The sequence below is a fragment of the Streptopelia decaocto genome, assembly GCF_964273445.1.
Source record: "Streptopelia decaocto genome assembly, chromosome: 7".
NCBI lineage: Eukaryota > Metazoa > Chordata > Aves > Columbiformes > Columbidae > Streptopelia > Streptopelia decaocto.
In genome coordinates, this window is record NC_138661.1 from 18,652,606 (window position 1) to 18,665,077 (window position 12,472).

A 12,472-nucleotide genomic window follows, 5' to 3' on the forward strand; every position below is an offset into this window, starting at 1 on the left:
ATTATTCCAATGGCCACTTGTCCTCATCATGAAAAACTCCCCTCATGTCCAATCAATCTCCCCAGGAGTAACTTGTACCCATCACCCCTCATCTTTTTCATGCAACTCCTTGTAAAAATGGAGTCTCCATCTTCTTTGTAGCCACCCTTTAAATGCTGGAACACTGTTATCAGGTCTCCCCTAAGCCTTCTTTTCTCAAGGCTGAATAAGCCCAGCTCTCTCAGCCTCATATGGCAGCTTCCCAGTCCTTTGATCACCTTTGTGGCTCTTTTCTGGACCCTCTCTGGCCTGAACTGAACAGTTTCTGCATGTAGATGAAAGCAGAAGGCAATCTTCCTACTTGTTTTGTGGACATCCCAACAGCACTCTGAGCCACACTCAGTTCACATTATGTGCAGGGTTCTCAAAACTAGATAAAGCAGTAATAATCATTATTGGGTCTCTAAATTGCCAACATGAGCTAAGAAATGAACAACCTCAATATCCAAGTTACTGGTATTTGCTGTGAAGAGCAAGTGTAAAATTCCCCTGTATTATAGGCAAGGCTATTCCACTATCCCGCTCCATTTACCCTTTGAATAGGAGACTGTACAACAATTTCTCCAACAATAAGTCAAAGTCATAACCTTTGATTTGAAAGACCATCTGATAACTGCACCAGAAAACTTAAATTCAGCTACAGAGGGAAAGGGTATGAAAGATGGAAAAGCAGCAGTACTTCATAGTTTCTCTACTGATTGGTACATGGTGGTGTAGGAAATGGAAAGAAAATTTCTCCTTGCTAGCCAAATACCATGATTTCCTAAACACACACCTTTTCTATGGTAACTTTTGAATGAAACAGGGATAGTCATCAGAAAAACATTAGGAAGTACTCCCAGTGTACTCCAAACCACCCTGGGGAATGACAGCACAAAATGCACCAGGCAGCGCTGAACAGTCACCAGGGCAGATGAGCTGGGAGCCAGAGGGGACCGCAGATGGGTCCCACACCACACCACACCACGGCCCGTCAAGCCTGCACCACCAGCTGCTCACACATCCCACTGTCCTGTCTGAGACCACTCAGCACACAACTCTGTCCACTTCAGTTCAGTGTTTTGGACAGCACTTGGATGTCTGCAAGGGAAAAACAAAACAAAACACACACAAAAAATTGGAAGTCACTGGCAAGAAGCCAAAGCAGCAAATATTAAAGCTTGCATTATAAGTGATAACTGCAAAGATCCAATCCAACATGAGATGTACACACATAGAAGACAGAACAATGCATATATAAACAAGATTGACTTTATTTAAATTTTACATACAATAACTTTTATTCCAGCCACTGGGGCTAACTGACAGTGTCACAGAACAGTAATCTTTACATTTGTTACAGCTAAAAAACACAAAGAGAATCTCCAAGAACAGTTTACACTTGTTTTCATCTTGAAGAGTGTATCAGAAACCACAATAAGGAAAAAGCATATAAAAAGGTATTTAAAAATGCAGTGTTACAAGTTAATTTCTAATAATATGGTTACAGATTCTCCAAGAATCTCCCCATTATCAACATTTTAATGGTTTTTTCAATTACAAATTAGCCATTAAAGCAGACATCATTGCTAAAAAAAACCCAAACACCCAGAAGTAAGCAGTCTTGCAAGGAGCATTGCAGGGTTCAGTGTCAGCAGGTGAAACATGACAGAACACTGGAAACATTCATGACGGAACCCACATATTTCCATGTGTATCAGGGGCGTCAGTGTGAGGAATATTCCAAATCCATGGTTGGTCTGTAAACCAAAACAAAAACATGCTCATGACAAATGCAGTTATTAAATGTGAAATTCTGATCCTCTTCCTCCCTTCCTGTAGGAGCAAGAAGGTTGAAATTCCCACTGTTTTTCACATAACCCTATGTGCAATTTCAGTTTACTGGAAATTTTTATTCAGCTATTTTTTAGAACGGTAAGGTTTAGTTTCCAAAAGGCTTCACTTTTCCACCAAACATTATTTTAAATATAATTATCATAACCCAACATACTCTCCACCAGCTGTAAAATAAATGTATTTCAGAGAGTACACAAGAACAGTAATGCAGCCAAATTTGATCTTGCCCATAGGCAGCTGCCTATCTCTTAACACAATGCAATTCTAAATAAGTGCTGTAACATACTAGTACTTTTCACAGGGACAATAAGAATTCAGTATCTAAGGATGACACTGCCTAACTCTGAGGTTTTCAAATTCACACCTCACTTCTTCAAACACTACATTTTTCAATGAGCAACAGGTTTAGAGCAGACAGTTCCCCCTCCCTGCTCCCCCGAACGCAGCAGCTCTTCCCTCACTCAGCAGGAGCCAACTGCTGCCTCTGCAACCTGCGCCGGGCTCCTCCTCCCACCATCACATCTTGCAGAACAGCAGCTGGTCTATAGGAAGCCAAGCTATTATTCTGCTTCTCTCAGACTACTCCTACTGAAATACTGAGAAACCTCCATCAGTCCTTTCGGTAATTTTTCTCAAATAAGTTTACATAAATCTAGCCTGCTTCTTTGCTCCATCTACAAAATGAGCCCTGAAGGAAGACAGTGACATTAATCTGTACAGCGCATAGATTAAACATAGTTGTACTAAGGATGACAGGAGTAGTTCATTTATCAAAGACAAGCTACTCATATACACAACATACTATGTATCCTTGCTAAAGACGATTTGCTATATGCTTGTCAATTGAAATTTTAGATAAGCTACTGATTATGATTACAGTTGTCCAATTTTAAGTTTACAGGATCCAATGCCAGCTCTCACAGGACGTGAAGTGAGAATTACTATAGCAAGAAGAAGAGAGTAAGGAAGTGACAGAAGCAGTAACTACACAACAGCACATTGTGACAAGTACCACACCCAATTAAACAAGGGGCAGGATTACTACTAAGTACTCATTACTTGCTACTAGAGCATAGGAAGACTTAGATGTACAAAAAAAACTTCAGTCACCTGTTAAAGCATTCTAAGAAGCTTCAATACCTAATTTAATTATTTTTTTATTCTGTCTATCTCAATAATATTTTCTTAGGGTAGCTATTAACATACTTGGGACCTCGTTCTATTAATGGGATGCTGTTTGTTTTATAAAACACCTGATACTATTTTAATAAGTCATGTGTAAAACTATTGCTGAAGCAAATTATAATTCAGTTATTTCTAAAATGTCAGATCCAATTTAAAATTATTTATCACTTTTGATAAGAGCTATAGCAGCAAGAGAAAGACAATGACTGTACAAATACTGTATGACTGTAGCTGCTTTCTGTTGCACACTAAAATGATTGTAAAACTTTTGAAAGTTAAATCCTTTGATCATCTGGAAGAAAAAAAAATAAAAAAAATCACTGTTGCAAATTTATAGCCCTACAGTATAGGTCTGCTCGATGGACCTACCTTCCACACCTTTTGAGTCTGGTTCTTCATTTCTGATACCTTAATTTTACCTCTACTGCACTTTATTGGAATTAGTGTTACCTAGTGACCCAGTACCACTGCCTCCTTGCCTCACCAGCAGAACTCCAGCACCAGAGGCAGCACACAGCAAAATGAGCAGGAACATTCCTACCCCGCTGACATCTCAGACAAAGTGCTATTTCAGTTACACTCAGGCAGACTGTTGAAGATTCTCTCACAACTTAATAGACTATCACATTAAGATGAAGAGGCCCTGGAGAACAACACAAATTTTTTCGAGTACACCTGAATAATCACTCAAAGAACCCCTCACATTTTGAGATCAGGTTACAGAACACAAAATCATCAGCTGACACAAGCACAAGGTTGTTTTGCAAATGTTAACAATACTATTTCACAAAAGCAGTATATAATGTAGGTCAAAAGCATGCCAGCAAGCCACCTTAAAACTTCACGTTCTTGTAGGTATGACAGATGGCAGTACAGCAAACACAACCACAACCAGAGAAGTCTGTGAATTACAGGAACATGCAACTGAGTAGTATAGTATAAATTAATTATATTGCATTAATTATAATCAATGCAAATCCTCTTCCTACAGTTGAAAATACTAGAGTCTTTTGCACTGTGAGTGGAAATCTGGATGACAGTGATTCCTGGCTAATTTCTAAAAGCAGAGACTGGGTTCTTACATCATCTTTCACAATATTTCATGAGTCTTCCAACTGAAAAATGCAGCTTTAAAGTAATAAGTGTTCACATATGTAGAAAGGTTACTCACAAATAACTAGAGTTCAAGTCATTCTACATATACAGTCTAACACAGCAAACCTGCTCCCTGCTGCATGAGGCTGGGAAGTTCTCCCAGCACTTGCAGAAAGCGCACGCTGGACTTCAGCCTCTTTTCTGTCCCCCCTTTGGATGAACGTGGCATCTACAAAGGAACTCATCTCGTTCCTCTCAATCCAAAAAACATACCTGAAAGATCTCAAGAGGAAAAAAAAGATGGGGTATAGATGTGGAATCTATAAAGCCCACTACAACACCACTACAAAATAAAAACAAAACAACCCAAAACAAACAAAAACCACAACAACAAAAACACAACAAAACCCCAAAACCAGTACTGCAGTTTAAAAGCAGGATTTGCATTGCTTCTCAATGTTGATATGATGAGAAAAAAAAAGCCCTTTGCACTTTTCTGAGGTCTTCCCCAAGTTGTTTTAAAACAAAAATATATTGATATACTCATGTGTTAACATTTCAGGTACCTCTCATTCAGCAGATTTCCCCAGTCAGTAAACTGTGCAATAGCTAAATCACAAATTGTTTTTCCTCCACTACAGCAAGCAGCTTGTACCTTTCCCATGCAAATGTACAAAAACAAACAAGCAAAACCAACCCCAAAAACCAAAACAACCCTGGGGCCATATCCCTTTGTGTAATTTAAGTGTGTTGTAAAAAACTTCTCAACAGGGTGAAACAAAAGTGCGAGGGGAATCAGTCCTCAAGCACTCTGAATGAAGTGCTGTGGCTTTTATGAGAGGATCAGGTGCCTTGTATGGGGAAGAGAGATAATAGCAATATAGAAACTGCAATGTGACAACGGAGCTCAGTGAGAAGAGAACTTTATACAACAAAACAGCAAGTCCTGATCTGAAAGATTCTAGAGGGAAAAAAATCTTTTTATCAAAGGTACAAAAATTTTATTTATAAAGATATCTTGCTAGGTAAGATTGGCTGTTGTCTGCATGTTTCCTAAATACCAGACTGGATCATATTATATCTTCCTTCCAAGAAACTCCCAAATCATACTGCTGGTCTACAGGTTTCTGTTACCTTAGTATCATCAATACATTAAGCTTTGTCACAGCTTTTTTCTTAGGACAGCCTGAATCTGTTGGTTAACAACACAGGAGTTCAGGAGATTGTTGTATCTACATAGTTTATCTGTCCAGGTATTAAGTAGTATTGTCAACTGTAAGGAACATTTAATGAAGAACTGTTGTTTTTACATAACTGAGGACCTGGTGCCTGACCCCAGCAGGGGGGAAGGACCAAGAGACATCAGACTATGAATTCTTAATATAATACACAGTCTCTTCCTGGAATATGTACTGACGCCTGTATACATACCGATGCCTGTATCGATAAGTTAATTTAGGGGCAAGTGTAGCCAAAGTACCAGGAATCCATAACTTAAATAGATTGATAAGGGGAAGGGTATTGTGTGTGTCAGGATAGTCTGTAAACCCTGAAGTACCTAACCAATGGGGAACAGGGGAGGGAAATTTGGGCCAGGATTTTGGGGAGATACAAGCAGGGGCTTTTTGCCCTATTAGGTGTGCCTACCTTTAGGTAGAACACCCAGTCTTGCAAAATCGTTATTAAAATATGCTTTGCCAAGAGATCCTGCCTGGGCCTTATATTTGCAAAATAATTGTTTCCTACATCAACTACCAGATTTTTTCTTCTTTTAAAATATTCTTTAAATGCTTTGCCCTGGAGATGCATCTGCTGCCCACAAATGGCCTTCTGCTGTTCAGCTGACTATTGGAGGTGAACAACCACAACTACTCAAAAGAGCAATTTGCTAGGAGTTAATAACATACAACAAGTGTTACCTCCTAAAAACTGATGAGGTCCTTTATCACTTCAAAGTGGGAATGATCTTAATCTTTATTTTAAAACTGCCAGATGTAAAATGTGCATGTTATTCCCTGCAGCGAGAAAAAGATGCAGGCTATGTATATCATGCATAATAAAACTGTTCTGTGCTGGTAATTTAAAGCAGCTGGAAAGAAATAGCCTAAAGGGAAAGTGCCCAAGTAAAGTTCTCTGTGCAACCCTGATGCTAGGATAACATATTGTTACATTTCCTCAGACTTCAATTACAAATCTTGCACCCTGTACAAGGTGGACTACATCACATTAGAGTTCAACAACTAGACAGGCCATCATACATATATCCTGAAAAACAATAACCAAAATAAAGTGCTTTTTAAAATTACTGGGCTGGCCAACTATTGAAGCAAAAATATTTGCCATCTGGTGAGTTTGCCATCTTATGATGATGCTCCCAACTAATGATCTGAAGCGTATTTTGGAAGATCCCTCTTAGCCAAACACAAGTAGATCAGACAATCTAGTGGGCCCCTTTTGGTCATCAAGTCTGTACTCCTATCAAAACAATACACAGAAGTCATCAAACTAAATGGTGACTCTGTAGCTCAAGTTTCCCCTCTTATAAAGTGTTAAATTTTTCATGGTCATTATAAAAAGTTTGAAGAAAACCAGGTTTTGCTATGCACCCAAGTATAACACTTGGGCTTTGGGGACCATCTGGGGAAGCGTCTGATGGCAGGATAAGAGAGCTTCAGCCTCTCATAGCAGGTTTACCAGTCAATAGTAACACTTGGGTTCCACCTAGGAAGGAAATGCAGACCAACAATGACTGAAATTGGTTCCAACCTCTGCTCCTCACCACCCACCCAGTATATGAACTACAGTGAAAACCTATAGTTACTGCTTGAAAAAACTCAAAACTAATCCTCTAAACATACTCAGATTTACATTTGCCATTGTTCTGAGCATTAAATAAGCAAAATATTTTCTATTCAGTATATTAGTATCACTAGAAACAGGACTACTTCTACTTGCCTTCTCAGAAGAAATGGTATTGTCTCAGGTTTTATACCATATTAAGCATGCAGAGGACTTGAAGTTCTCTAAAAATTCATATCCAATGCTGCTAGTTGAGTTCTTTCAAACTCTAGAAAGTAAACAGGTTCCGTGTAGCTTTGCAATATTAGAAAAAAGGAAGTTATTGACAAATACAAATTACTTCACCAGAAGTCTTATTTCTTAATTTTAATTTCTTCCAAAATATTTTAATTTATTGACAGAGAAACTGGAGAACTCTACAACTTTGTATAAAAAAACAAAGGTGGGAGAAAGGTAGAGACCATGAACAGTGACATTTTCCCAGAACTTATCTGACCTGAGAATACAGCAGGTCCCTGTAAAGGAGCTCAGAGTAACAAAGGACTCCTCTCGCTTCGCTGGACAAAACACTGATCTCTTCTTTTAGGCACCCTGTCACTAGCACAAAGCAGGATAAATGAAAATTATCCCCACTCTTTAAATAGTAGCATGAACACAAATATCACACCTACCAGAGCTGGAGGCAAATATACCATGAAGTTTCGAATTTTTATTCAATACAGCAGCAGTTTCATGTGTAATAAACAAGATGGGGTGTTACTAGTTTCCTAAAATCACTATAAATATTTATCAGATTAATTACACCATACTCCCAATTCCCACTCATCATCAAAAACTGGACAAAATACCAAGCACTGAATATCTCCAGTTAAAAAGAAAACGTCCATTTGCTCTTCCACATAAACGTGGCAATGGAATATTGAACAGTGAGCTGGGGCCTTAACAAGCAAGAGAACTGTTCACAGGAAAGATGTTATAGATCCTTTTGTGCATCCTTAAGAAAATTAAATCACAGCTGGCAAAGGCCGCAAACTACTGCAAGAGAATTAATGAATTAAGTGGCCTGTTCATTTCTCCACAATGCTTCAACTTGCATTAAAGCAATTTCCGTTGCATTTGCCCACTATTCTTCCAGCCTCTCATAACATGAGATTTGACAGCTTTAGCCTCCAGTTACCAAGGGTAAAATAGATTTTTCCCATTAGAAAATAAATACATTTTAATACATTTTTACAAATGGTTAGAAAATAAATCCTCCACAAAGAGCAAAATAACCAATGACTAATATAATTCACATAATTGGCAATTATAGAGAGCAATAAAGTAATTTCACTCTAACTTTAGACTAACCTGAACTGAGCTGGAACCTGTCTTATTTTCTTGTATATACATATATTTTCTGTATACTATTAGCCAAATGAACAGCCACTCTTTCTTTGATTTAAATGTATACACTGAAAACCAAATGAGAAATAACTTGTTATCAGAAATCACCACCTACTTCGTAGGTTTTTCTACCAGAGATCTAAGCAGTTCCAGATCATTCTGAACTAAGAGCTCAGAAAACGCTTATATACATTCCTGACGTGTAACCCAGTCACAATTCAAAGAGCTCCTCATAAGAGCTCATCCCCTTTTCAGTAGTGCTGTAAGAAAGTTCTGTAATAAGCTACTTGACCTGACAATACTTCTGGTGTGATTTCTCCCACAGAAGAAATCTTACAAACTCCTCACCTCAACCTGAAGTGTGTTGGCTACAGCCAACTATGGCTTGAGATAGAGCTAAATTTTATTATGCGCTCCCTTTGGATCAAAGGACACTGGCTAGCACAAGCAGTTGGAATTTACCTGCCTATGTATTATAAAATGTAGCTCTGTGCAAGTCTAAAATACAACTGAAAACTAAAGGAAAGCAATGTGAACATTTTAAATATATTATGTGCCACAGAGGTACTATATCATAATTACCCTACCAATGACATCTTAAAGCACATCAATACATCCTTCAGTGATCTAAAGCTTAGCCTATGATTATGTTTCAGTGAAGGCTCATCTATTCTTCTGGGAGAGAAAAAGAGTGCAAAATAAAAAAAAGTTATGTGCCTCACAATGATGTCAATTTATACTCTTTAGAAATCTTCAGAAGAAGAAAATCTTTGATTGCTTCTCCAAGAGATCATATTTTTTCATTTTGCCTAAATTTGAGTTTTAGAATGAAACTCACTGATTAAAGAAGCAAACCAGGCAAAGCTGGATAAGTTCTCTGTATATTTTTTCCTACCTGTTATACAAGGTGAGGCAAAATTAGAACAGGGGAAAAAAATAATTTTGTTATTATTTAACTTAATGGACTTCAAAAGACTGAATCAACTACATGAATTATTATATCTGAAATCAGACAGATTATTTACATCATTTACTGATGAGTTTATAATTGGATGCCCTGAGAATTATTTTATTGCTTTTCAAGATTCAGGATACATTTACTTCACTGTAACAATTTTCTCACTTGAAGTGTTCATCAGATGGGATTAGACTAATGACAGAAAGCCATTGTGACGAAATGACGAAGAACTTCTACAAGTAAACTATTTCCACAAACCAAGGAACTGCTTTTTTTTTTTACATTATTATACTACGTAACAGAGTGAATTCTGTAACATTAAGTATGTCACAGTATCACAGTATGTTTGGGATTGGAAGGGAACTCAAAAGATCATCCAGTCCAATCCCCGTGCTGGAGCAGGAACGCCTAGGTGAGGTCGCACAGGAACATGTCCAGGCAGGTTTTGAATGTCTCCAGAGAAGGAGACTCCACAACCCCCCTGGGCAGCCTGTTCCAGTGCTCTGTCACCCTTACTGAGAAGAAGTTTTTTCTCAAATTTAAGTGGAACCTCTTGTGTTCCAGCTTGATCCCATTACCCCTTGTCCTATCATTGTTTGCCACTGGGAAGAGCCTGGCTCCATCCTCATGGCACTCACCCTTTATATATTTATAAACATTCATAAGGTCACCCCTCAGTCCCCTCTTCTCCAAGCTAAAGAGCCCCAGCTCCCTCAGCCTTTCTTCATAAGGGAGGTGCTCCACTCCCTTAATCATCTTTGTTGCCCTACGCAGGACCCCCTCCAGCAGTTCCATGTCCAATCCAAGATTCAAATTTGCACAAGTTCAGGTATTTTGATATACCCATCTAAGTAGACTTAGTAAGTTAAATGGCAAATGTACAGCCCTGCTCCTGAGCAGATGGTTCACTATTCCGCCCATTTCTCCTCCCTCCTGCTGCTGATAGGGTTTTTCTGATTATATGAAAGGGACTTGTACTTTGTTTTCCCATGATTAAAGAATCTCAGTTAATGGAAAATCCCCAGGAGCCTTTTCTCCTTCAATTAAAGGGATCAGTCAATATGGTTTCTTTAGGGAAACAATAATTACTTGCATTTCTCCTTCTCAAGACCTTATTAAAATAAATCTATTTATATCATTCTCTAGGGACCTTGGGAGTTGATAACTGTATTGTTAAGGAGAGATTATTATACGAATCCATCCCATAACATGGGAATTCTTTAATCATCTTTTCCACCAGGAGGATGAGGAACTAAAACAAAGTATTTGGGAAAGAGATGTGAAAAGGCATGGGCATCTGACTTCACTTCCATTGCCAAAGCCCAGATAACTTGAATTCTGGTATCTGTTCATATCATGGGAGAAAGCTAAAACCCAAAAGCTGAACTACAGACAAACAAGTTCTCTACAGATCAAAGCTTTCCATGCAGAAAGTGAAAAAAGTTATTTGGAAAAAAAATCTTTACATTTAGTTGAAATATGCAGAGAACTCACTGACACAGTAGGTTAACCGCAGGAATTAAAACAAGAATGTTAACTATACAACTACATTTTTGTATGAGAAAGATAGTGTATGTACTATATTTGAGAATACACATGTATTCTAATTTTTAATCTTTGTTCTAAAATATCCAAAAATGTAAGTATGACCTTTAAAAAAAAAAACTTCCAAAACACATCAGTTTCAGCATTAGTTACCAAGCATACAGTGCATACATGTCCCAGAGCACAACAGTTAAAACTGGTTGTATGTAAGAATTCATCCTCAAGTGTAAACATTCACAGCCCTTACTGGAATATCAGCTGATAGCTGACCACTTAGATTTCTTAAGAAGAGTTGAAATCCAGGTCAATCCAGGTAATGACAGTAATAGATTCTTCCCCTTTAGTTAGGTAGTAACTCAGGCAAAAACCCTGCCACTCTTCCCCAAAACAACACTAACGGTTCTTAAATGGACAGGGCGTTTTATACTAAACAAACCAGTATAATAGATTGTATTACAATTTCTACTTTGAGACAGTATTTTTTTTTTTTCTGGGAAAACTGAAATACCATTTAAGAATTCTTTCAAGTAAGTAATAAGCTCCAAAAGCAGAAAAAGTCATCTTTGCAAGTTACAAAAGTAACAGGCATCAATATTGAACAGGCAAACACCTGGCTGCATAGCTGGTACCATACCTGAGTTTTGGCTTCTATAATCATGCATCTACCTGTGAGAAGCCAGATTTGTTGGGAACTGATGGGATTCACCTGACCAAGTGGGGCAAGAGCCTCTTTGCCAACAAGCTGGCCAGACTTGTAAGTAGGGCTTTAATCCAGATTCAGTGGTGGAAATGGATAGAGCTTTCCACAACAGATAAGAGGCAGGAGCTGCTGATGAATTAGGAACCATCAGGGAAACACCTGTGAAATGCTGCAAAGGAATTAGGGCTTGTTTCTCTAAAAAGGTGACACAGTCAACAGCCCAGCTGAAGCACAGCTATACCAATGCACACAGCATAAGTAACAAACAAGAGTTGGGAGCCACTGTGCAGCTAGAAAGTTGAGATCTAATAAATATCACTGAAACTTGGGGGATGAATCGCTTACTTGACTGGAAGCACTGCAATCTATGGCTATAAACTGTTCAGAAGGCACAGGCAAGGAAGAAAAGTGGGGGAGAGGTGTTTGCCTGCTATGTAAAAAAAAGGTTGATTGACTGCATAGAGCTGTGTTTGAAAAAACAAACAAACCAAACAACCCACCCACCCACCCAGGGCTGAAAAGGTTGAGAGTTTATGGGTGAAAAAGCAGAGGTGAAGCCAACAAAGGAAACTTCACGGTTACTGTTTACTACAGGCCACCCTATCAAGAGGAGGATGCTGCCAAAGCATTCTTTCTTCAGCTACAGGAGGCATCATGCTCACAGGCTCTGATTCTGCTGGGGGACTTCAGTCATCCTGCAATCATGTGCCTTTACTTTTATTTACTATAAAAGACTATGAGTCTATTTACTTCTCAGCTTTTAAACATTCTTTCTCTCTACATTGGTTGCTATGAACACTCTCTTTCCTGAACTGTTACTCTCTCTCATTTCAAATTCTACTGTAGTTGTCTTTTTTAAAGCATAGCATCTCAAAAAAAAGTTACAATCTTTTTGCATTAGTTTAGAAGAAAAATTTTAAAAGTTACTC

The 12,472-nt window shown here is 38.3% G+C and overlaps 1 protein-coding gene across 3 annotated transcripts in view; it reads right to left on the minus strand.

Moving 5' to 3' along the window:
• Nucleotides 1-1,274: 1,274 nt before the first annotated feature.
• TDP1 (tyrosyl-DNA phosphodiesterase 1) overlaps nt 1,275-12,472 on the minus strand; it is a 48,252-nt gene continuing 37,054 nt past the window's right edge. For all 3 annotated transcript variants that reach the window (XM_082058689.1, XM_082058687.1, XM_082058688.1), the window contains exon 16: nt 1,275-1,778. In XM_082058689.1, coding sequence (XP_081914815.1) covers nt 1,705-1,778 — 74 coding nt within the window. In that variant the 3' untranslated portion in view covers nt 1,275-1,704. The remainder of the gene's footprint in view (nt 1,779-12,472) is intronic.